The 24,252-nt window shown below is 44.9% G+C and overlaps 1 protein-coding gene across 2 annotated transcripts in view; it reads left to right on the top strand.

Annotated features, from left to right (window-relative positions):
- The window catches only part of LOC146869426 (amine oxidase [copper-containing] 3-like), an 83,684-nt gene extending 61,422 nt beyond the window's left edge, over positions 1–22,262 (top strand). The window contains exons 3-4 of one of the 2 annotated variants that reach the window (XM_085599825.1): positions 6,684–6,813; positions 19,825–22,262. In XM_085599825.1, coding sequence (XP_085455951.1) covers positions 6,684–6,813; positions 19,825–20,109 — 415 coding nt within the window. In that variant the 3' untranslated portion in view covers positions 20,110–22,262. The remainder of the gene's footprint in view (positions 1–6,683; positions 6,814–19,824) is intronic. The other variant, XM_085599826.1, reaches the window with a different exon arrangement.
- Positions 22,263–24,252: the final 1,990 nt, after the last annotated feature.

Here is a 24,252-nt window from a genome sequence, read left to right on the forward strand (position 1 = left end):
CTGACTAAATAAAAGCCCATGTCCTATCAAGTGTCTTCAAATGAAAAATATTCCATCACCTTTTCTCCAATGGACTGAACCAACGTAGCTACAAGTTAAGTAACACCTATGTATGTGTGCAGTGCATCCTACCACAAGAGTTAGTATAATAGTGTCACTATCTAGAAAGGTGTTAGTCGAAATCACAGGGTATTAATTTACATATTAACTGTAAGTATATGTCCGTCTATAATGAGCACCAAGGGATATCCTCATGAAGTCCTGTCACATGACTTTTAATGCGGAACACCCATCTCTGTTCCCGTCAGAAAAGCACTCTATCAAGGGGCTCCATATTGATTTTATATCTTGGTTTGTCAATAACAATCCATGTAAAGTCGTCCTCAGTATGGCCCATTTCTACATAGTGTCTTGTCATGGGCGTATTTGTTTTTTTGCATCTAAAGGCACTTTGATGTTCCACCATCCTGTGTTTAACCTTGTGTGTCGTCATCCCAATATATACCAACGAGCACGGGCATGTAATCAAGTAGATTACTCCGCTCATATTACAATTGGTATGTGAATTGAGTAACCGAGGTGTTTTCAAACCCATGTCCAATTATGTCACATGTTTAGTAAATGGACAAACAGAACAAGAACCACAAGGGAAGTGCCCTGTCACCGGGGATGCTCCCCACAAGGTGCTCTGTCTACCCTTTGTTGTCTCAGTCTAGGTCTTGTATGTACCAGTAGGTCTCAGAGACTACTACTCCGTTTCAAGGCAAAGAGTGGTTTCTCCAAAGTCAATTGCACCGTGTTCAGAATGTGCCAAGATTTGTTAATTGCCTTTTTATGTTGTCAGTCAGATTACTAAAAGTAGTCACACAAACCATTCTCTTATTTTCAGGTTTTTCATATGACTCAAGGAGTGCTTCTCTGTGGTTATTGCGTGCTCTCTTTTCTGCTCCACGTACCAATTTAATAGGATAGTCTTTTGCAAGTAGTTCTTCAATTAAGTTTTTTGGCTTGTTGTTTATATCTTGTAATTTCACTACAATTCCTACAAAAGCCTTAAGAATTTAGCTATCGGGAGATTGGTCAATAAGGCACGTTGATGGAAGCTATGGTAGCTAAGTAGTGAGTTCCTAGCCATAGATTTTTGGTATAATTATGTTTGAATCTTCCCATTTTTTGGGTATAGTCGAAGGTCCAAGTATGATTCTGTCATGGCACTTACTTCACCGGTAAACTTGAGATTAATGTCCCGACAGTTCAACCAGTTAGTAAGACATCTAGAGAATTCTGGTCACCTTCCCAGATGACCAGGATATCATCTATATATCGTCTCCAGAGTTTGCGGCAAGGTTGAAATGGATTGGTACTTGAGTATATGAACTTCGTTTTTAAAGCCATAAATATACAAATTAGCCATGCTGGGGGCACAGGTGCTGCCCATCGAAGTTCCAGTCGTCTGTCAATATAGATCACCTTCATAACTAAAAAAGTTCTCTTTTAAGGCCATCCTCCTAGCACACTGCATGACAAAAGCATTAGGTGTTTGATCCTCGCCTGGGTGACACCCAAGTAGATGTTCTATAATTTCAAGAGTGTAATTCTACGGAATGTTAGTATATAATGACTCAACGTCATATGTCACCATAATGTTCACCATAGGGTCAAAAGACACTGTATCCAAGAGACAAAGAACATGCTTATTGTCCTGCAAATATGAGGGCATCTCAGCCACTATAGGTCGAAGAAAATGATCCACAAACCTAGAGAGGGGTTCTAAGATAGAACCAATGCCTGACACGATTGGTCTGCTAGGTAGAGGTCTTTGTTCCTTGTGGATTTTTGGAAGAATATAGAACGCCGACACCTTGGGATGTTTTTGGATCAAAAATTCTGCCTCACTCCTAGTGATCCAATTGGAGTCTCTTCCCTCTTCCACAAGAGATTTAATCTGTAACCTGGGCGTGGGATCCTGTAAAATGAGAGTATAAAATCTGGCATCATTCAACTGTCTTAGACATTTATTATGTTAAACCTCAGTATCCAAAATGACCGTGGCACCACCTTTATCAGCCGGTTTAATCGTAATGTTGGCATCATTTCCTAATTCCTCAATAGATTTCCTTTCAACATTAGAGATGTTACAGAAGGGTTCTTTGGGATGATCCGACCTGGACTCATATTCTTTGAGTACAGCTTTTTCAAAGGTATTTATTCCAGAAGGCACTTAATGATGGAAGGAAGGTAGATTTATTCCTAAAACCAGTACTTGGAACGAGATTAGAGTCATCCTTATCTAAATTAGTAAAGAAAAAGTGTAATCGTACCTGCCGAACAAACTCTGCCAATTCTTTATGAATCATAAAATCATCACCTAGTTTTGTGGGAAGAAAACCCAGGCCTTTAGACAACACACTATGTTCTAGAGCAGTGAGAGTTTTGGAACTGTTTTTAGCTCTATCCATATGGGATACTTATTAAAATTATTTTCCTCTAATGAGATAGTTTTAAACTCACTTTTGAAATATTTCGTGCACTCTGCCCCTCACTCATAGAAACATTGGAGAAAAAACACCTCACGCTCCTCTCCTGAGGGAGAGTTGTAGCCCACACTGTGTACCTTGCGGTCGCAGTGTGCAAGAGGGAACCCAATGATGAAGCATGTCACCTCTGGGTGAGTGAGGGTTCTCGTCTTTACAAAGCAATTGCTTCCTAATTTTCATAACCCATATATACATTTAGTTGATACACCATCCGGTTACTTTTTGTGAGTTGTTAAATGCAATCCAGCGTTGAAAATTAGCTGTACTAAGAAAATTGAGTTATATATTCAATTCCTATAGTTGCTACCAAGACTGCCATCCATTTTAGTCGTTCCATTGCGGAAAACAATGGTACATGATATTTGAACTCCATTTTAAGTGGGACTCATATTGCACACATATTCCCTTTAGCGATATCCTGTATTTTAAAAACAGAATACGATGCTGCTTAGAGGATAATTGAAATACCTTTCTATGGATATTTGTATAGCCTCAGTCACACAGCGGTAAAATGCACTGACATCATCCACCTAGGCTACTATTTGAATAGTATGGCACAACATATTCCAGTTCTATTTTGACCATAGTGTCTACTATGTATATTATTGATGAGTAGCTGTCAATAACAGGGTTGTGTCTCCACCAACAGGTTCTCAGAGACATGAAATAAACAACGAAAGCACAGCTGAAATGATGCATTGTGTCATAATGACCCTTGGTAACTACCTTTCCATAAAAACCCAATACTCGTCATCCTGCCGCTGTCTCCACCTTCCTCTGAGGCCTCTCTCCACCTTCCTCCTTGATTACCTGGCTCATTGCTCTCAGTAGGAACAGAGAGCTGGTGCCATGGTGGACCCCATCAGTGCGGATGCTGACAGCCGTGAGCTGCATAGACCTGTGGCTGCTAGGAGTGTCACTGGTCGGTGGCCATAAGAGTACTCTGCCCATTACCTCACCTCCCTCGGTGCTGCTCAGAGGCGGTGGAGTAGCCACCATCTGCCATGCTACCTACTTCATCCAGACCTCTGGAGACCCAGGTGAAGCAGAAGAAGACCAAAGGAAGTAACCCCTTGGTGGCAATGACTTGCTCTTTAAGTGCAGTGATGCATTGGCGTAGAATGCTTGCCTACTCTTGAGCCTGGTCACTAGCTGCTTGGACAGAGCAAGGGCAGAGAAACCACAGGCTTGAATCTGGCTCACAGCCACCGGCTAGTAAATATTACTCTCTGTCCATTCAGTCAGCCCTGATGTGGTAGTGGAGGAGTGAGGTGTGTGTGCTGCCTATTAGGACCCAGGGATTGGGGAACAGTGTTTACTTTCGCCTGAGCTGCCCTTTGCACTGGAAGTGACGTCAGAGACAGGCGTACGTATACTTACACTGCTGTTCGAAGCTTCCATTTTGTAGCCTATGGAAGAGATGTCATTTTCGAAAAGACCAAGAGTAACTCTATAGGTTTAGCACACCTTATTATATGTGACGAAGCATAGTCCGGTGTTGGAGGGGCAGGTTTTTCCCTTTCTGCTTTTCAGATCTTACGTGAAAAATAGGAAGGGAATGGAGCTGCATGAAGACCTCTCAATATGTATAGAAGCCCTTCAAAGTTTCCCTGGTTCATGCACGACTAGCTACTCCAGCCCTGGTTTCTTCAATGGATTCCGGGACTTCATCCCATTATAAATCGAGGACTACACGTCTAGGTTTACAAAGGGAAAAAATTGAATGAAGCAACGAGTCACTCAAGGACTATGGAATCTTGTCAGGGCTGGCATGACTCTTTACATGGGGCAAGAGAGGTGCCAGGAATCCCAGTGCTTAATTTCTCAAACATAAAATGTAATAAAATAAGTGCAGGGACCCAAACCTTTTCTTTGGAGCACACCACTAGAGCTACAGAATGCAGGGGTTGCCAGATGCCAATGCTACCAGTTCTTAATTTAATCTCTTTCTACCTTTTCTGCCATTCTCTTTTGGTCTGGGTACAAATCTGAGAATGAAAAATAAGTCCCGCTCCCCTGGTTAAGAGCACAGGTGCTGCCCACCTCTGTACTGGGGTGAATGTATGACATTGTTCTGCATTCTGTCCATCAATTGTTGTTTTTGCACCTGCAACCACCAGCACAAAGTACGCGCTGAAGAAATCGTTTATTAGGAAGTTACCCTATCTGTGATCAAGATGGGTCCTAGACGGATTGGCATTAAATTTGTATTTAATTTTATTTATTAAATTTCTGGAGCACATTTGACCAAAAGGCATCAAAGCGCATAGAGCAGAGGAGTAACAGAAAGACCGGTGGCGACCCCAAACAAGCACCCCCAAAGTCACGCTCCTTCACAGAAGCGTAATCCGTAAAAAGCCACCTTTTAAGTTGCTTACGGAACAATAGGTGCGAGCTCAGGCAAAAAGTGTTGCATTTTTTAAGTATGAAATTAGTCTTGGGACATTGGTTTTTAGAAATACACCAGACATCTATGGTTAAATGGTGTTCGAACACGCAAAGTTGTTGGCCGATAACTGTGATAAAGGACTGTGCATCATCCGTGTATTTCAGAGGATGGATATCTTGTTGGGTGAGTAAAAAACCAGGTAATCCATATAAAGATGATCTTTAGTTAGTAGCATTGGACTTGAGGATAATCTTTGACCTTGAGGATGTCATCTGGAACATCTTCCCGAGATGAACGTAGGGAGCCAAGTTGATATCTGTGATGCCCTGGTTCTGAAGAGGGTTCCACAGAGTGGCTTTTGGTCAAAAAATGAAAAGCTGCTGATGGGTCTTGGGGAAATAGGCAGACGGGGACTCCCTTGTTAATGATATGTAGAGGGTGGTTGACTACTTAGATGGTTGTTTTCTCAATGCTTCGGGAGACGGGTAGGGGATTGATATGCTGTTGGGAGTTGATGTTACTGGTCCACTCTGTGATTTTACCAATAAAAAGAAGGTGGGTACTTGCTTTTCTTGCTGTGTTCAAACTATATATTCCGTGAGCAGAGTTGCCCCGGTTACTTACCGGTAACCTTCATTACTCCGAGAATAGCCTTCCTCACCACATGAGTTCCCATCCCTCCCTCCCTGTCTGGCTATCGGCTTCATGTTGTGCTTGGTAGTTTTAGGCTGATGGGTTGGGCCGGCCCGCCTCTTGTAGAGGTCAGGGTGTAATGGGTCGGCCATATTGGGAAGGGATGGGAGGCTTGGGAGGCTGACTTTTTGCTTTGGAGGGTTCTGGTGTGGAGCTGAAGCTCACTTTGTTAGTCATGTGGCGAGGAAGACTAACAAGGAGGTAATAGGGTCTTTCTGATACTGAGAAAGTGAAGAGCCACAAAAGGAGCGACAATTGACGATGTTGCCGATGTGTAGGAAGGCATCAGAGATTCATTTGATGGTCGAGGAGGCGATGACATTGTGATATGTAGTAGCTTTATGTTGGGTATTGATGATGTAGGTTAGGGATTAAATGCTCGCGGTTTGGAAGGAGTACCATGGGAGATTGAGGTGTCAGTTTATGTGAGGGGTGGGTTGTGGTTATTCTTAAATTTAGATTTTGCATCTGGGTATTTTGTGCATCTATTCCAAGTTATTTTCGGTAGGTTTAAAGTGAGGGGGCGTAAGAGAACACTACTTTGCTTTCATTGCTGGCACTGAGTATCGTTTTCAGGCAATGGCATAACATTATGTCTTCATGTTGTATGTGCAAGCACTCTGGGATGGTTTGAGGGTTTTTAGTTGTGTGCATTTTGGAATTTGCTCTGAGCCCTTTAAAGTTTATATATTTGTCTACAGTGATGCAAACCTGAAATATGTCTGTTTTATTCGTGGGGGAGTGAGGGGGAGGGGTGAGTGTACCCACTTGTGACATAGGCAGTTTGCTAAATCCCTCAGTGGGTTAATGCGCTTGCTTCTTCAATCTCAGTGAACATATCATGCGTTTCATGCTTCTGCAGTTGATACAGCCAGTGTTATTGAATACTGGGACAGTAGGCGGTATATCCAAAACATTACCCCCCCCCACCCGGCTTCCGCATACTCAAACCCTTCTGTTGAATCTACAAAGACTAACCAGGATCAGTGACAGTGGAGCCACTAACCAATGTCCTTTCCATATCCCAGCTCAGCAATGTTCATATCTTCTCTTCTAACTCCTAGGTACAAGCTGGCGGTCACCAAGCGCAAGGAGGAAGAGCTCCAGAGCACCTCCATATTCAACCAAAACGACCCCTGGACACCGACTGTGAGATTCACTGACTTTATAAATGAGGAGAACATCACAAACGAGGTCAGTGGAAGAAGAGTGAAAGTGACTCATAACCATATCACTTATAACCACATATAGACAATGGTCCCCAAGGAGTCATTACATTATTTACTGATGCATGTTGGGAAATGGCCAACATGATTATGCATGAATGAGAAATCAACACAAAGGATGGCCGATGCTCTGTATTTAAGTATACAAGTTTTATAACAAAATAGTCAATGGGTAATCAAAGTTGTAATAATAATAATCCACACTTGTAAAGCGCGAACAATCACCCGTAAGGGTCGCTAGGCACTGGGGGCCGTCGGGAAGATTAAGCAAGCTATTGCCCAGAGTCACATGGTGCTGGGCTAATCTGCCGCCGGCGCCGGGAATCGAACCGTGCTCCCCAGATTCCAGAGTCAGTCACCCTGGCCACGGCACCACACCTCTTCAGGTGACGGCACAGTGCTGGTGCAATTTGGTAAGCCATACAATAACAAACATATACTATCAATCAATCAATCAGTCACTTGTAAAGCGCACTACTTACCCGTGAGGGTCTCAAGGTGCTGAGGGGAGGGGGGTGCTGCTACTGCTCGAAGAGCCAGGTCTTGAGGAGTCTTCTGACTGACAATATTTTGGTTTGCTACCCTTGTTCTTTGAAATGCTTGCTGCCCCATATTTTCTATGGCATATTGCATATAACAGCACAATGACCTGGCTGGGAAGAGAAAAGATGGCAGCAGAGTCTAACGATTTGAGCGCTCAAGGGTTAGTTGTGGCATTCACCTCCATTATAGGGATATTCTGCGCTCCAGGCAACATTCATATTTTGCCTTGTCGGAGCTCCCTCGCCCCACCAATAGGTCAGTGTTTTATGTGGATGATGGCTCTCTGGCACTGCCAATGGTAGCACCCAAAAGCAGCTTCACACAATATATTTGTAAAGCACACATTCACCCTTGGGACATCTTGGCGATGGATAACAGATGTTTATTGTCACCCAAGTCAATGGTACTCATTTTATTAACCTCATAAGAATGAAAGGCTGAGAGGACTTGCCGGAATTTAGACTAGTGACCTTGGCATCAAACACACATTTCTGAGAGGATTCATAAGGTCTCTGAGCCCCCAAGGCCTGCAGTCCTGGTGCATAGCTGCCAAGCTTCCCAGGTCCATGTGTGATGAGCGTCTCCAGTCTGGGTTGTTTCCTTTGAGTTCTTGGACTTGTAATCCTGTGTTTTTATGGAATAAACAATGTCTACACGTCCCAGAATTCAAAGAAAAAACATGTAGTGGAGTTGCAAATCAAGCATGGACATGGGGAACTTCACAGGGCTGCTGGTGGTGGTTTAGCATTTTGTAGGAAGGAATACTGCACCTAGAGCCATCTACCAGGAAAACCCCACAGGAAGCAACCAACCAGCCAAAATGTATTTAATCTGCACTAGGTTCCCTAGTCCATACTAAAGGTACTTATCCGATGATAAAAATGAAGGGGCATATTAACAAGGCGGCGCCATAAAAATATCGCCGCTTTTGTGGCCGTTTGCTATCGCGTGTTTTGCTGACTTAGCGCCCGTTTCCAGCACGCCTAACTTTGCATCGCTAATGAGATGCAGAGTAGGCGTGGCTGTGAAACCAACCAGGGAAAATATCGCAAAGGCAGCTTTGCGATATTAACAAGGAAGGGTAGCGATTATTTAAATCGCGTTAACGCAGGAATTTAACGTCTGTTAAATTCCTGACTAATGCATACTTAACATGGGGGAAGGATTCTGTGGCTAAAACCACAGGCCCTATCATCTAGGATATCGCCGTTTTCCACTATGGAAAACGGCAATATCCACACTATGATGTTGCAGAAAAACAGGGGCATAGGAGGTGGCATGGGCGGTATCACCCAATAAAATAGAAACATGGTACGAGAGAAAAAAATGTGAGTTAAGTTTAAGGAGGACGTATAGCGAATGGGTTAATGTACGGCTAGGTAGAATTCGTAAATAGCGTGGTAGAAATTCAAGTTCTACCTCTACATTTTTTTAATCACATATATATGTTGCTTTGAAGTTTCTACCTCTATTAATGTACATTTTCCCATTTTAATTTTTGACATAGGTTAACTCTGATATTGTAACTATGCGACTATACAATGTGTAATGTTTTTCTAAGACGGGAAGTTTCAAATGGAAACATCCGTCCGTCAAGCAGGCAAAGATATAAAATAAACCAAGCATTGTATTTTTTTTGCATCTTTTATATAGCGCGAACTCGACCCGGAGGTATTGGAGCGCTGTACATGAGCACCGTATTTACATTACACATTCAGGCACGGGGAGATTAAGCCATTTGCCCAGAATCACAGGATGTGGACGCGACCCCGAGGCTCGAACCCTGGTTTCCTGCACCAAAGTCGGCAGTTTAAGGGTGCACTTTACAGCCTTTGAAGCTGTGGGTAAATTGTATTTTCCTTCAGATGGATATACTTAGGAAGCTATGAGTATCCTCGCTAGCTTAAAGCACCATGATGGCCCCTCCGTGCACTATTAGCCGAGCCCCCCTCCCCCCTGAGATTTCTGACACTCAAGTATGGAACAGGAAAAATAGAAAAACTCACTTATTGGCAGTGGAGTTCTGGCCTCCTGCCATTGTATGGGATCCGAACCTTTATTGACACTGGGCATCTGGACTGGTTGGCCGCAAGTGCCTGGGACCTTTAGCATTAATCACAGCGGGGTTGTGCGCTGCTGCGGCTGTAAGCCCCTCAATTTTTTAGGTCTCGCTGAGACAGCGTAAGCTGTCTCTTTGAGACATTGTGTAAGTGGGCTTTCAAAAGTGCTACCTACATGTTTTGCTGGCCTAGAGCTTGAGTGCACGATGGCGTGCACGTGCACAGCTGCTCCTCTGCTCCTTGCAGTCCCCCCTCCCTTCTCACCCAGCCCTTTGATGCTCTGCTCGATTACTTTCACTTTCGCCGCTTTGATGTTTGATCGCAAACGCGATCACTTCCGCTTGGCATAGCCTGTACTTGTTCTCTTTGTCCTCACATATTCTCTTCCCTCTATGTTTTTCTCTCTGGTCTCACATGTGCTATTCCCTCTGTATTTTCACTCTGCCCTCACATGTGCTTTTCCCTCTCTATTTTTCTCTCTTTCCTCACACATGCTACTCCCTCTGTATTTGTCTCTCTTCCCTCACATGTACTCTTCCCTCTGCATTTTTTCTCTATGCTCTCACATGTGCTCTTCGCTCTGTATTTTTTTCTCTGCCCTCGCATGTGTTCTTCTCTCTATATTTTTCTCTCTGCTCTCACATGCTCTCTTCCCTCTATGTTTTTATCTCCGGTCTAACATGCGCCCTACCCTCTGTATTTTTCGCTTTGCTCTCACATGAGCTCTTCCCTCTCTATTTTTCTCTCCTCCCTCACATGGACTCTTCCCTCTCTATTTTTCTCTCTGCCCTCACGTGCTTTTCCCTCTGTATTTTTTTTCTCTGCCCTCACATACTCTTCCCTGTATGTTTTCCTCTTTGCCCTCAAGTGCACTCTTCCCTCTGATTTTTAGGTCTCGCCTCCGCCGGGCTTGTTAATTTGACCCTTGGCTCTGGCGCCATTTCATTGAGAAAGGCCGTCAGCAGGCGCTAGCAGTCCGTGAGGATCACCCCCATCCCTCTGCCTGCTTGTGTGGTCCACGGTTATCCACCATGACTCCCATACTCGTTTTCCGACTCTCTCTCTCTCTCCCCACTCGCCTACCAAGCGACACTTACATTTTTTTTCACTTTCTTGCCGACCATAAGATTTTTTTGTTTTTCCCGCCAGATTTCCATTCTAGTTTCTACAGAACGCGTTCAAGTTGGCAAGACGTCTCTGCAATCCACTTCAGTGTTTAGCAAGCACCAGAGGGTTGACAGCATCAACAGGCCAGCTGTGGTCTCACCACCCAACTTTGGGGAATGACCCTTCTTCACCGTAACCAGCTCGATGGGTTCGTCAACGGTATATGAATGAGTTGAAGGAAAGTATCCAAGGAAAATAGGCAAGAGAGAAACTAGTCTCGGTGAACCTGGAAACTACAGCGAACGACGCTCGACAGCCCCCCTACACTTCGCAAACCCTCGCTAATACCCGGATGTCCTACTCTCTTTTTAATGTACCTCCTTGGACGTGTGCAGTGTCAAACATGGCCAGGAGGAAGCAATGCTGAGAAACCCTCGCTCTCATAGTCCCTGTTCCCTTACAGGCAAAACGTGGAAGCGCTTAGAATCAGGCGACCTCCGGATTCAAAGCGCTACACAAGAGGACGGCTCAGAAGGATGCCTGACCCCATACACAACGCGCCGGGCCACGAGTGTGACAAAAGACGGTGTTTGAGTTGTGTTACAGTGAGCACACAGTGTTGGAACCCAGCGGCGCACCCCTGTCTAACCCCCCTCCTTTACTAGAAACCGCATAAATGGAAATTAAAAATTCATTTCATGCATTTACTAATGTATTTTATGACAATGTCGGGAGTCGGACTGAATTACTGGCTGTTCCCATATCTCAACTCACGCTTGGCGTAGGTTTCCAATGGAGGCGCGTGTGAAGGACACACACGCGAACACACACGTGCACATATGTGCACACAAACACATATACACACAGGCAGCAACACACATAAACTTATGTAAGCATATGCACGTACATGCACACCAATACGCCAGCCATACATACACATGTAAACATGCATGCACACCAACATACACAAACACATACATGCACGCCATTATGGATCTACAGGTATAGGTATACACACAAACACATATGTACACATCCATGCAGACAAGCACACTAACACACTAATACTTGCATACCATCACACCGGCCATACATACACATATAACACACACATGTATACACACCAACACACACATGCATACACAACTATGCACACATACAAACACACACATGCATTTACACACACATATGAACATATACAAACACACACAGACATGCATAAACATATGCATATACATGCACACCAACACACCAACCCCACATACACATATAAACAAGCACGCACACCAACATACTCAAACACATATACATACACACAAACATGCATACACAGACATAGGTATACACACAAACATATGTGTACACATCCATGAAGACAAATGAACACAATGACACACCCATACTTGCACACCAACACACACATGCATACACAAACATATACACATACAAACACACAGACATGCATACACACACAGATATATACATATAGACACACACACTATGCACACACACGCATCTCCCATACTGTCTCAGGGGAAGGGTCGGTGTCAGCTGTCTCCTGGAGGAGGATCTCGCATGAGACAGTAAAACTCAGAGACATGTGGCGGTGGGGAGAGGCAGACATGCCTCCCTTTAATTGTGTTGTTGCAAGATGGTGACTATCTTCTGCCACTGGTGCATTCAGATAAGCGGCAGGAAGTTCGTCGGACACATGCACTGGTTTCAATTTCGAGAAAGTGGGGTGAACGTTTCACAGATCGGGTGTGTGTCAACACGTGTTTCTCCTTCACGGCAAGGCCAATCAGTACGTTTTGTTTAACCGTGTGGTCATGAATCTTTTAATTGCATTAGTGAGCGGGTAAGGATGTAAATAAAAATATAACAGTAATACCACATTTTCTGTCACTCTTGTGAACAGGTTTGCTGTGAATGTATGAATGAGAATGGCGTTTTAGAATACGTTGCATGGAAAAGGGTCAACATGGTGTATACGTGTTTTTTGGTGTTTTTTTATTTGTTTTTAATTTATTTTTTATTGCATGGTTAACGTCATGATATACCGGATTCGGCTGCCTCATTGCAGATCAGTTGTTTGGCCCGTGGTTATTTACGAGTTTGGGAAATACTTTTGTATTGTTTCTACTCTTTTTGTCTCTGCCCTATCTCTTGGCTGCGTCCTTACTCTCTCCCATCTTCTCTCTCCACCTCTTTGCTACATGTTCTCTCGTAATGATTTCATTTTCCCCAACTCTCCTCTTTACTCTCTCTAATTCTTTTTTTGCTCCTTTTCTGTCTCTGTCCCTTCTCTCCTCTTTCTCTCCCCACCTGTGCCTTCTCTAACCCCACTCCACTTCCTCTGCCCACCCCCCCATCCCTCTCTCTCGCAGTACTGCAACATAGGCAGCACCAGGTCTCTGATGCCTTCTCAGTGTTGGCCCTGGGGGTGGAGGAGGTAAGTCAGCCCACCAAGTGAATCCCATTATCAACAGATAGTGAACCTCTATTTACCAACAAGTACGGAGCGGTCTCGGGTGACGGCTGATGCGAACAGTGATCTGCTCTCGGCCCCGGCAGGGCCTGTGGGGTGGGGGCATTACCTTACACTAGGAGAGGAAGTAAAAGTGATATCCTCCCCTCCCCCCCACTACACCACTGTCTCTCCTCACCCTCCACCTCCCTCTCTCCTCCACTTCTGATTCCCTTCCACCTCGGTCTCTCCTTACCCTCCACCTCGGTCTCTCCTTACCCTCCACCTCGGTCTCTCCTTACCCTCCACCTTGGTCTCTCCTCACCCTCCACCTCGGTCTCTCCTCACTCTCCACCTCGGTCTCTCCTCACCCTCCACCTCGGTCTCTCCTCATCATCCACCTCGGTCTCTCCTCACCCTCCACCTCCGTCTCTCCTCACCCTCCACCTCCATCTCTCCTCACCCTCCAACTCTGTTTCTCCTCACCCTCCACGTGTCTCTCCTCACCCTCCACCTCACCCTCCTCACCCTCCACGTGTCTCTCCTCACCCTCCACGTTTCTCCTCACCCTCCACGTGTCTCTCCTCACCCTCCACACGTGTCTCTCCTCACCCTCCACGTGTCTCTCCTCACCCTCCACACGTCTCTCCTCACCCTCCACACGTCTCTCCTCACCCTCCACATGTCTCTCTCCTCACCCTCCACCTCACCCTCCACACATGTCTCTCCTCACCCTCCGTGTCTCTCCTCACCTTCCACGTGTCTCTCCTCACCCTCCACGTGTCTGTCCTCACCCTCCACGTGTCTCTCCTCACCCTCCACGTGTCTCTTCTCACCCTCCACGTGTCTCTCCTCACCCTCCACGTGTCTGTCCTCACCCTCCATGTCTCTCCTCACCCTCCACGTGTCTCTCCTCACCCTCCACGTGTCTCTCCTCACGCTCCACGTGTCTCTCCTCACCCTCCATGTCTCTCCTCACCCTCCACGTGTCTCTCCTCACCCTCCACGTGTCTCTCCTCACCCTCCACACGTGTCTCTCCTCACCCTCCACACGTGTCTCTCCTCACCCTCCACATGTGTCTCTCTTCACCCTCCACGTCTCTCCTCACCCTCCACATGTGTCTCTCCTCACCCTTCACATGTGTCTCTCCTCACCCTCCACACGTGTCTCCTCACCCTCCACCTCACCCTCCACATGTGTCTCCTCCTCACCCTCCACAGGTGTCTCCTCCTCATGCTCCACATGTGTCTCTCCTCACCCTCCACACGTGTCTCTCCTCACCCTCCACACGTGTCTCTCCTCACCCTACACGTGTCTCTCTTCACCCTCCACGTGTCTCTCCTCACCCTCCACGAGTCTCTCCTCACCCTCCACGTGTCTCTGCTGCACGCCACACACTGCTGCACGCCACACACTGCTGCACGCCACACACTGCTGCACGCCTCACACTGCTGCACGCCTCACACTGCTGCATGCCTCACACTGCTGCACGCCTCACACTGCTGCACGCCACACACTGCTGCATGCCGCTACACGCCACACTCTGCTGCATGCCTCACACTGCTGCTCGCCGCACACTGCTGCACGCCGCACACTGCTGCACACCGCACACTGCTGCACGCCACACACTGCTGCACGCCACACACTGCTGCATGCCACACACTGCTACACAAAACACTGCTGCACACCACACACTGCTGCACACCACACACTGATGCAACCGGCACACTGCTGCACACCACACACTGCTGCACACTGCTGCATTAGTCACTGCTGCATGCTGCACGACACTGCTGCACGCAGCACACTGCTGCATGCAGCACACTGCTGCACGCCGCACACTGCTGCACGCCGCTGCACGCCACAGTGCTGCATGCCTCACACTGCTACACGAAACACCGCTGCACGCCGCACACTGCTGCACGCAGCACACTGCTGCACGCCGCACACTGCTGCACGCCACACTGCTGCACGCCGCACACTGCTGCATACCGCACACCACTGCACGCCGCACACTGCTGCACGCCACACACTGCTGCACGCCACACACTGCTGCACGCCACACACTGCTACACGAAACACTGCTGCACGCCACACACTGCTGCACATCACACACTGATGCAACCGTCACACTGCTGCACACCACACACTGCTGCACACTGCTGCATTACTCACTGCTGCATGCTGCACGACACTGCTGCACGCAGCACACTGATTCACGCAGCACACTGCTGCACGCCGCACACTGCTGCACGCCACTGCACGCCACAGTGCTGCATGCCTCACACTGCTACACGAAACACACTGCTGCACGCAGCACACTGCTGCACGCCACACACTGCTGCACGCCGCTGCACGCCACAGTGCTGCATGCCTCACACTGCTACACGAAACACTGCTGCACGCCGCACACTGCTGCACGCCGCACACTGCTGCACGCCGCACACTGCTGCATACCGCACACTGCTGCACTCCGCACACTGCTGCACGCCGCACACTGCTGCACTCCACACACTGCTTTTATGCGAGTTTATGCTACTGACACTGTAAATGACAATGCCTTTTATTTGTTTTAAAACCAAAACATAAATAAAAGGCATTGTAATTTTACAATGCCAATAGCTCAAACTCTTATAAATGCGAGACCTATTGCATTGCAAATGCTTGTATTTTACTGATGGTGGGTGGAGTTTGACCTGCTATCGGGGCCTGAGACCTTCAGTTTTTTATAAGAATGGGGCCTGGTTTTCTGTATGCGTTTGTGTTCATTGGGTGTATTGACAGCAGGGTTATGACGTGCTGCCGCTGTAATGGGCTCGGGGCCCGAGTCTGTTGCTAGTGTCTGGGACTGCAGTTCTTATCATAATGGGGGTTTGGTCTGTTGCTTGTGTATGGGGCCATTACCCCCTCATACGACCTCCTCTCTAACACGCTAGTATTTTTCTTTATTTTAATTGAATAAAGGCCCCTCCCACCTGCCTCCATGCCTGCTAGTACCAAGACCAGACACAACAAAAGAGAAGGGGTGGGAAGGGACATGATTGGGACGGGCAGGACTTTACTCGGGGTAATGAAGATTACCGATAAGTAAATGGGATATTAGTTTTAACTGAAGTGGTGATGAAATCTTCAAAAGGAGAAACATCCGTTACAACGCAGTCATTACAATGACTTACCTTTACAACGCAACTGTTACAATGCAACTGCCTTTATATCGCATGCCATTACAAAGCATGCCATTAGAATGCATGTCACTACAACGCATGCCATTATAACGCATACCATTACAACGCATTATAAGGTAAGTAATGGAGATTTGTTTAGCATTAGAGTGGGTATGGGTTTTGGGGTGCATGGGGATAGTAATTTTTACCCCTACACTATCCAACACTTTTCTTACTGTTGCACTTACTAGAGTGGGAATAGTAATTTTTACCCCTACACTATCCAACAGTTACCCTACTGTTGCCCTAAATGTATTATGCGTTGTAATGGTATGTGTTGTAATGGAATGCGTTGTAATGGTAGTTTTTAAAAATACATTGTAATGACGTGTTGTAAAATCATACAATGTAGTGGTAGTTGCAATGTAAAGACTGCATTGTAAAAGCATGCGTTGTAATTGCATGCGTTGTAACGTCATATATTCCTTCAAAATGCATGGACAAGTGCTGCCCCGTCAGACTAAGGGACTTACTGCCGCAGGGGCTGAAGGGGTGCACTTTATAGCTCTGATTTTGACAAAGGATGCTTCAGCAAAGTCATCTTAAGCCCCTGCATGCGAAGAGGACACAGGTTGTGAAATCAAAGGTGTGCAGAGTGTAACATTATCTATTGTTTGTATTACATTGCTAAATTTGCATGAGCCAGAGGGATTTATGGGCTGCAATTCCAAGAGAAAGCTGTAACTGGATTTCAGGAGATGTGTGGAAATTAATGTGAGGCCAAAGCACAGCATTTTACTTCCACAAAGGTATCAATTTAATTGTCGAGCTCTAACTATGTGTATTAGGTAGTAAAATAATGGGTAGGAGAGAAAGACGGAGGCGTGAAGAGGGTTTGAAGGGGGAGGTTGGCTCTGTAGGGAATGACACAGAAGTCCTGCAATAAAAGACACAGAAATGCCCATTAACTCAACATGTGCAAAAGGCATACTTTTCCCAATAACTGATGGTGCACATAGATGGGGAAACTATTTGAGTGGTGCGGGTTAAAGACTTCCGCAAACAATATGCATTCTGACTAGTTGGCCCAAACAGGAATGGTGGGAGAGAGACTTGTCCCAAGATACAAGCAATGATACATGCATCTAAGATGCATCTGTTGGATGTGCAAATCTTAGTGACAATTGTTACATGAGGACAGAGTTTGGGGTACTGAAGGGCTGCAATGCATCGAAAACTTTAACCATGCGTCGATATTTTAGTGACACGTCAATCTGAGTCACGAGTAGGTATCACTGCAGCTTTGAAAGGGGCATATCTGTTTAATTCTATTTAAGGTGTGTCTGGCAGGCAAGAATAGTAGACACTGAAGACAGACAATTGTTGCCAGTCACACCAGTCTACCAAAAATCTTCTGCAAAGACCAAAAAGTTGCCTGCATCATCCTGCCAAGAATGCACCCCTTGCTTTCATCTCAATTTATGGGAACGAATATTTCATTGGAAATGTCTAACTTCTTTAGCCAATCCTCATATGCTCTTCATCAAGCTCTACTTTCATCTCCTATCGTGCACATGCTGATCTCATTTTGATAGTCGAAAAACACAATTATGTTCATGGTCTCCATAATCACCTCCAGATTCTACTTAATCTGGATGTAAACTCTTCTCTGTTAGGCAGAGTGCAGGCCCACCTGCATTTGAATCCCTTTTTATAAGGTTTCTCTCACTTGACCTTCCGATAATGCGATCTCTGAGAACTAAATATGACTTCAAGTAATAGCTTTGAACTCACAAGCACCGTCGCGACTGAATCCGTAAGCATTTCATACAGCCACTCTGACATCTCTCCACTTGACTCTGGCGGAGCAGAGAATTGAATTCAAATCCCATGATTCCATATCTCTATATCGGCTCCATATACCTCCAGCAATTGCCCCGTTTGACGTCACCTGTTCAGGTCTCTTAAACCAGCTGCTGCAGCTCAGCTTATTGAGAAAAATTAAAACTTAGTAAATAAGCAGTGAAATCTAGCAAGGCACAGGGTAGTGTGTCAAGAAGAAGACCATCAACGAAGAGCGTCAACCAACCCAACCATGGTCAAACGTCTTAGTCAGGGACGTTTTCCACAACTGACAAATCTAAAATAAATAAAACGTGTCACCTTTAGTTTCGTACTTTTAGCTGATCAAATTTAATTATTGCCCGGTTCTTCAGTTTTTGAAGTTCCTTGATGGTGTCACAGTTCCCTTCAGTAAGAGAACAGAGGAGATACATTTGTTGGTCAAGAAGCATTGGTTCAAACATTTCCCTACATCATATTTGTTGTCTTACTGGAAAATCTGAAGTGAGTTGTGTACGACATGGGCCTGTAGCTTGCCATGCCGTATGAGCTCAAGTTCCATGAGGTTCAATAATAGAGAAACACTTTGGGGGTTAATTATGCGGTAAGACAGTGCTTTACAGTTGTGGTGCCTTACTCTTCTGGTCGAGATGTATATGCTTGGTCCCTTTCTGTAGTGGCATCAAGAAGCAAAACATATTTTATGGGATGCTGCCCAGAATAATGCCAGGAGCAGCAGACAATCATTTCCGCAGATCACATTTCATAGTCCCAGCAATCCTTTCAGAGGTCCTGTTATGTGTTCACATTTGTGGAAAGGAGCTTTTTTGATCTTACAAGTTGCGGCTGAGCCTTAGATGCTCCCTGCCATGCTTTCCTCTTCAGACTCTCCTTTCCTCTCCGTTGTTGGATATGCAGAGGCAAGCACAACCACAACAGTGATGCCACTAGTTGGCACTGCCAGTTACCACTGAACATCTGTGCAGAAGATGTGATAGAGTTTGCTACCGACCTATTATTTAAATATCCCCTTCAGTGTCCTCAAATTGTTCAGATCAGGTTGTTCCACTGTTAGCTTGTGGGAAGATAAAGATGATCAAACTAAGATTATTTCTGGGCTTTGGATTGTTCCCGTTTTCTCGCATTTCTTTCCAGTGTACTTTGGGGGCTCCTGTTCCCCACAAGCAGCCACTATATGGATAAAAGTGTTGTTGGGATTATGATGTCCATAGATTTGAGCTCTCACACTCACACTCAATTTTGTTTCATTATTGACATTGTCTCCTGTTCTCAACCTACTTTTTGAGAGAACTACTCAATTAGATCAGTGTTATGATCCCTGGCATAAGTCCTAGGAACATTTATAAACAGTCACGTTTGATTGCTGTGTTGCTTGAAATTGGATTTCCCTGAAAAACAGAAGACCAAAGGCATTTGGCAGAACAGGAACAGTTTGTTTACTTAAACAGTTCAACAGAACAGTTACAGGCAAAAGGTCTGAGGACTGTCTCAATTTACATTGAGTTTGAGGTTTCTTTATATATAATATTACAACAGTAAAATAAATACAATACAATAGCAATAAAAGGTTTCTGGTGTACCATATACGATGAGGAATGTTGTTTGCTGTTTAGGGTCATAAATTAATGGTCAATGGCTGCTACAGGTGTGTCTTGACCTCCATTGACACGTAAATCACTGATGGAGGGCAGGTGCAAAGGGGATGAAAAAAAAGTGAATACAATTTTACACAGTTATTAAACAAATCAATATTTTTGGTCTCTCATTTCTCCAGGACCTGGTTGCCTGGATCACTGCTGGCTTCCTTCACATTCCACACTCTGAGGACGTTCCCAACACTGCGACGGCAGGAAACGCAGCAGGTTTTTTTCTGAGACCATTCAACTATTTTGATAAAGACCCTTCCCTCTACTCTCCTGATGGGGTCTACTTCCGAAGTGACCAGAAGTACACCACCTGCGAAGTCAACCAGCTCGCCTGCCAGTTAAAGGAGTCTTCATGTCCCCTAAAACGCCCGCCATTCACCTACGATGGGTTTCAGAACATTGTAACTATATAAGCATCATCGACTAAGCCACCTGCATAAGTGGCTGGCAAATTCTAGGCTAGTGAGAGCTGGCATTGCCAATGCTCAGCCTCCAAGACATCTGTATCTGGAGGGCCACGCCCTATTGTTAACCAATCCGCCTTGAGGTCACCTGAATACAAATGTTTTTTTTCCAAATTGTTTGCTGATTTCCTTGGCCTGCTTAAAAGTACACGTTTCTCTTTTATTCTATTGAGCATGCAAGTACTATGCTCATTGGTCTTGCTGTAGCTCAGAGGTTTTCAAGGAAACCCCCATCAAAAAATAAGCACCTTAATTGAAACTTGTAGGCCCATCCAGCCTGCCCATTCCTACCTCCCTCCGTAAAACTCTATAGCCATATTACCACTATTAAACTCTATAGTCGTATTATTGTTTAGTCAGTACTGATATTAACATTAAACCTGGGAGCATTTATATATTTTCACACTAATCTATTCCACTGGAATTCACTCTCACCTCTCTTACTCAAGGCAGCTCACAAGGTTTCCATAACTTTTTAGTCTGGAAAGCTGATGCAGCTAGATATAGGGAGGTTTTAGTCAATATTATTGGCCACACCTAAAGCAATCCTAAGCGTACCTTCTGACTGATTGAGCAGTAGCCAATCATATTGGCTTAAACAACAAGTTGCTCACATTGTTTCAGTCCTCTTTTAGGTCGAAGCCTTCCAGACAGCTGCTAAAGACATCTTGGGGACATTCAGAAAGCTTCCTTGGGAATGCATTCCACCCGTGGCTTACCATTAGCTTTGTTTGTTTGTAACTTACATTTTCTGACCCTCTATTTGCTGGCTTTATTTGGTTTAGGCTGTGCAGGGTGAGTTTGTCCCTCCCAGGGAGCAAAGCACACCAACTCTCCTTGTATTCTTCCATGAGTGGTCCTTTCTGTAAACAGGCCTGTAAATCTTGTTCTTATCTCGTCACGTTCACTGTGCATTCAAAGACAAGGGTAGATGCTAGAAGGTGAAGGTGACCTCAGACACATCCACTCTGCTGGACATATTGTGTGTTCTGTGGGGGTGGTCTTCAGGAGCATGCAATGGGCAGTACTGTTTGAATCAGGTATTGAATGAGTCACAAACGTGGAATGAACATGCTAATGATTGCTGCAATGTGTGTATCTGTTGTCTTGTATTTTTAAATTGGTGGGTGTTTACATATGTTTCAAATTATATGTATAGTTTATGGTGCATATGATTTGCATACTCGTAACAATTCTTTACAGTATCAAATATACTGCTATAGTAGGTATAAGGGGTCTCTTTGGGGTGTTCTCAGTGTGATTACAGGTAATAAAATGTGTTTATTTGTTGCACTACTTGACAGTAGTGGAGTCTCAACAAGCACTGGGCTTTCTTTTCACTGTTAGAATTATTGGTGTCACCTCTTAAGTGTCTCTAGAAAGAATGCGTGAGCTACATTTCGTAGGAGCAGAATTTAAAAGTATTTCTTTCAGCGGGTTTACATCCACAAATTGCATGTAAAAATTCTACACCTGTATTATTCCTTACAATTTGTATGAAATTTTACATTCTATCAAACTTTACTTACTTCCATCCCCTAATTTAGTTTTAAGTACACCACGGTTTCCCTTCTCCCTTCTGCCTGCCTTTTATGTTACAAGTTGTTCTAAATGTCATGCCTATTCATCTTAACCTCTTTTTGGAAACCATAACTCTCTTGTTAATTCCAGCAAGCACAGAGCCCCTTACAATGATCAGATCTGTGTCAATAATGCAACACAAAGAAACTGGCATGAATGCATGGAATGCGTATTCAAAACTAGCCCCAATAACTAATGGACTGACCACTAACTATGGGCTCCTGGGTAGCGTGCTACTCGCTGTAAAGCACTTCAATGCCTTGTCAGGGATAGGAAGTGCTATATAAATGCAATTTAAACAATTTAAAATTAAATATCAGTCTCTGTCTTCTGATGGAGCTTTGTGTTTACTTTTCTTTCTCTTACTTAAAAGTGAGAGGATTTATGTGACCATCTTGTTGGATACTGGGGTAGTAAAGAGTTTTTTTCTAGCACACAACAACATTTAAATGAATTTTGCAAGTATTTCAGAATATATCAGAATTTCGAACGCACAAATAAAGCACATTTTTTGTTCATTCTGAAGTGTGTTGGAATCAAATACTTTGATATGATCAAAACAAGTCAATGCACTAGGTAATGCCATTTCCACACATTATTGTATGTGCGCTGTATAGTTTTATTAGTAAAACTGTATGTTTCTGCAAATGTAATGGTCATTTCAATTGAAAATGTGTTGTCTGTAATGGCATTTTACCACACGCTGCATATTCTACTCTACATCACTCCACTCTACTCTGCACCACTCCACGCCACTCACTACACTCTACTTTACACCACTGCACTCTATTCCACTCTGCACCACACCACTCTATGCCACTGCCCCTTATTGCCACTTCACTCTGCACCACTCTACTCTAGTCTGCACCACTTTACGCTATGAACTCTACTCTCCACTTCTGCACTCTTTTTCACTGCACTCTACACCACTGGAGCAGCTAGTCACGCATGGACCTGGGAAACTCGGCAGGGCTGTACTCAGTGGTGCCCTTGCAGTTTAAGCGAAGGTCATGATTGGCTGTAATTTTGGCATTGTATCTTCAAAGAAGGCATGTTTACATCCTGATAGGCACATTCGGGCTAGGGAAAGAGGAGCATTGCAATTAGGTATGACCAGGTCCTACGGTAGGCGTTGTTCTCCCGCTGCCCCGGTATACAGATGGCCATGGAACTTACCGAGAACCCAGCCATTTCTGGGCTCCAACAATCTCTTGTCTTTTATGTTTATATAGTCTTTTGAGTGATTTAAGACCAGATTTTCTATTTATGACTTAAACATGGTTCAATGACTGTTGCTCCCGACATATAAATAGCCATTCTGTAAGGATACTTTTTGGTGCACTTGGAAGGGGTGAAAAGGAAGGGTAGTGGGGTAGCCATTGCTTTCAAGCATGTGTTTCACTGCACCAGTTTTTGCTGCCTGAATTATTGGGAGCTGAGGGTCTAGGTTTTCGCTCTGCATTTGCCCAGCTTTCTTTAGCTAGTGCCTGGATTTACCACCATGTGGGGCAATTTATTAAGTCGCTCTTCAAAGCTCTGACCCTTTTAAATGATAATTTTACGCTGCTAGGGGGCTTCAATTTACAAACTGATAACTATACATAGGCTAGCCTGCATCCTGATAGATATGCTGGCTTTGTAAACAAAGGAGGGACTGATGGGCTTTTATTTAAGAAGGTCCAGCATACATGCCCAATTAATCATATTGAAAAGAAAGAGTATGCAGTTCCTCAGTGAGACGGGGGGGTGTGGATGCAGAGAAGAGACCGTAAGAAAGAGGAATACCTCTATTCGGAACTAGGGTCCTCACACACCCAGCAAGCTAGGTGTCATACTTCATCATATGGACCTGCTCCTCGTCGGGCCGGCGCTGGCTTCCCTTAATTTCACTCAAGTAGTGACCCCCCAACCCAAAAGGAAGGACATACTACTCATCTACTATTTTCTAACTTTCCCATTTTGGTTGAAGAGCCCAGGTAGTTTCTGGTCAGACCATTTTCATATTCCTTTTCAGTGGAGGTGGACCACTGGAGACAATCCTCACAGGCCAGGAACTCCCATAGACAAGCCTTTCGAGCCTGCAATAAAATTAAGTTGAAATAGATTATCGAGCTCCTTTCCAACATGGTTCTTTCTCTCTCGTTTGGCATTGAACATGATGCAGACGCAGTAAACTTAGGCTCTAGGCATAGTAAGAATCTGGCTCTATGTATGGTATGCCACTAGGTGGTTATACCGTGCACAGAGTCCAGGGGTTCCTCAAAAGTGGACAGGGCTCAATGTAAAACCCAAAGTGCTCTATTAGTGGTATGGTGGGTGAGCAGCCTTAGGCCTAACCCAGATGAGTGTAAGACATTTGTTGCACAACACTGACCAATAATAAACAAATGACTGAAAGGAGATCCACACTCATTTTAGAAAAATAAGCTTTGTTTGTACTTTATTTTAAGACCAAGATCTTTGTAATAAGGTAAGTATGTTTTAAATACAACTACTTTCTACTTTAAAAGC

This window comes from Triturus cristatus, chromosome 1_1, assembly GCF_964204655.1.
Source record: "Triturus cristatus chromosome 1_1, aTriCri1.1, whole genome shotgun sequence".
NCBI lineage: Eukaryota > Metazoa > Chordata > Amphibia > Caudata > Salamandridae > Triturus > Triturus cristatus.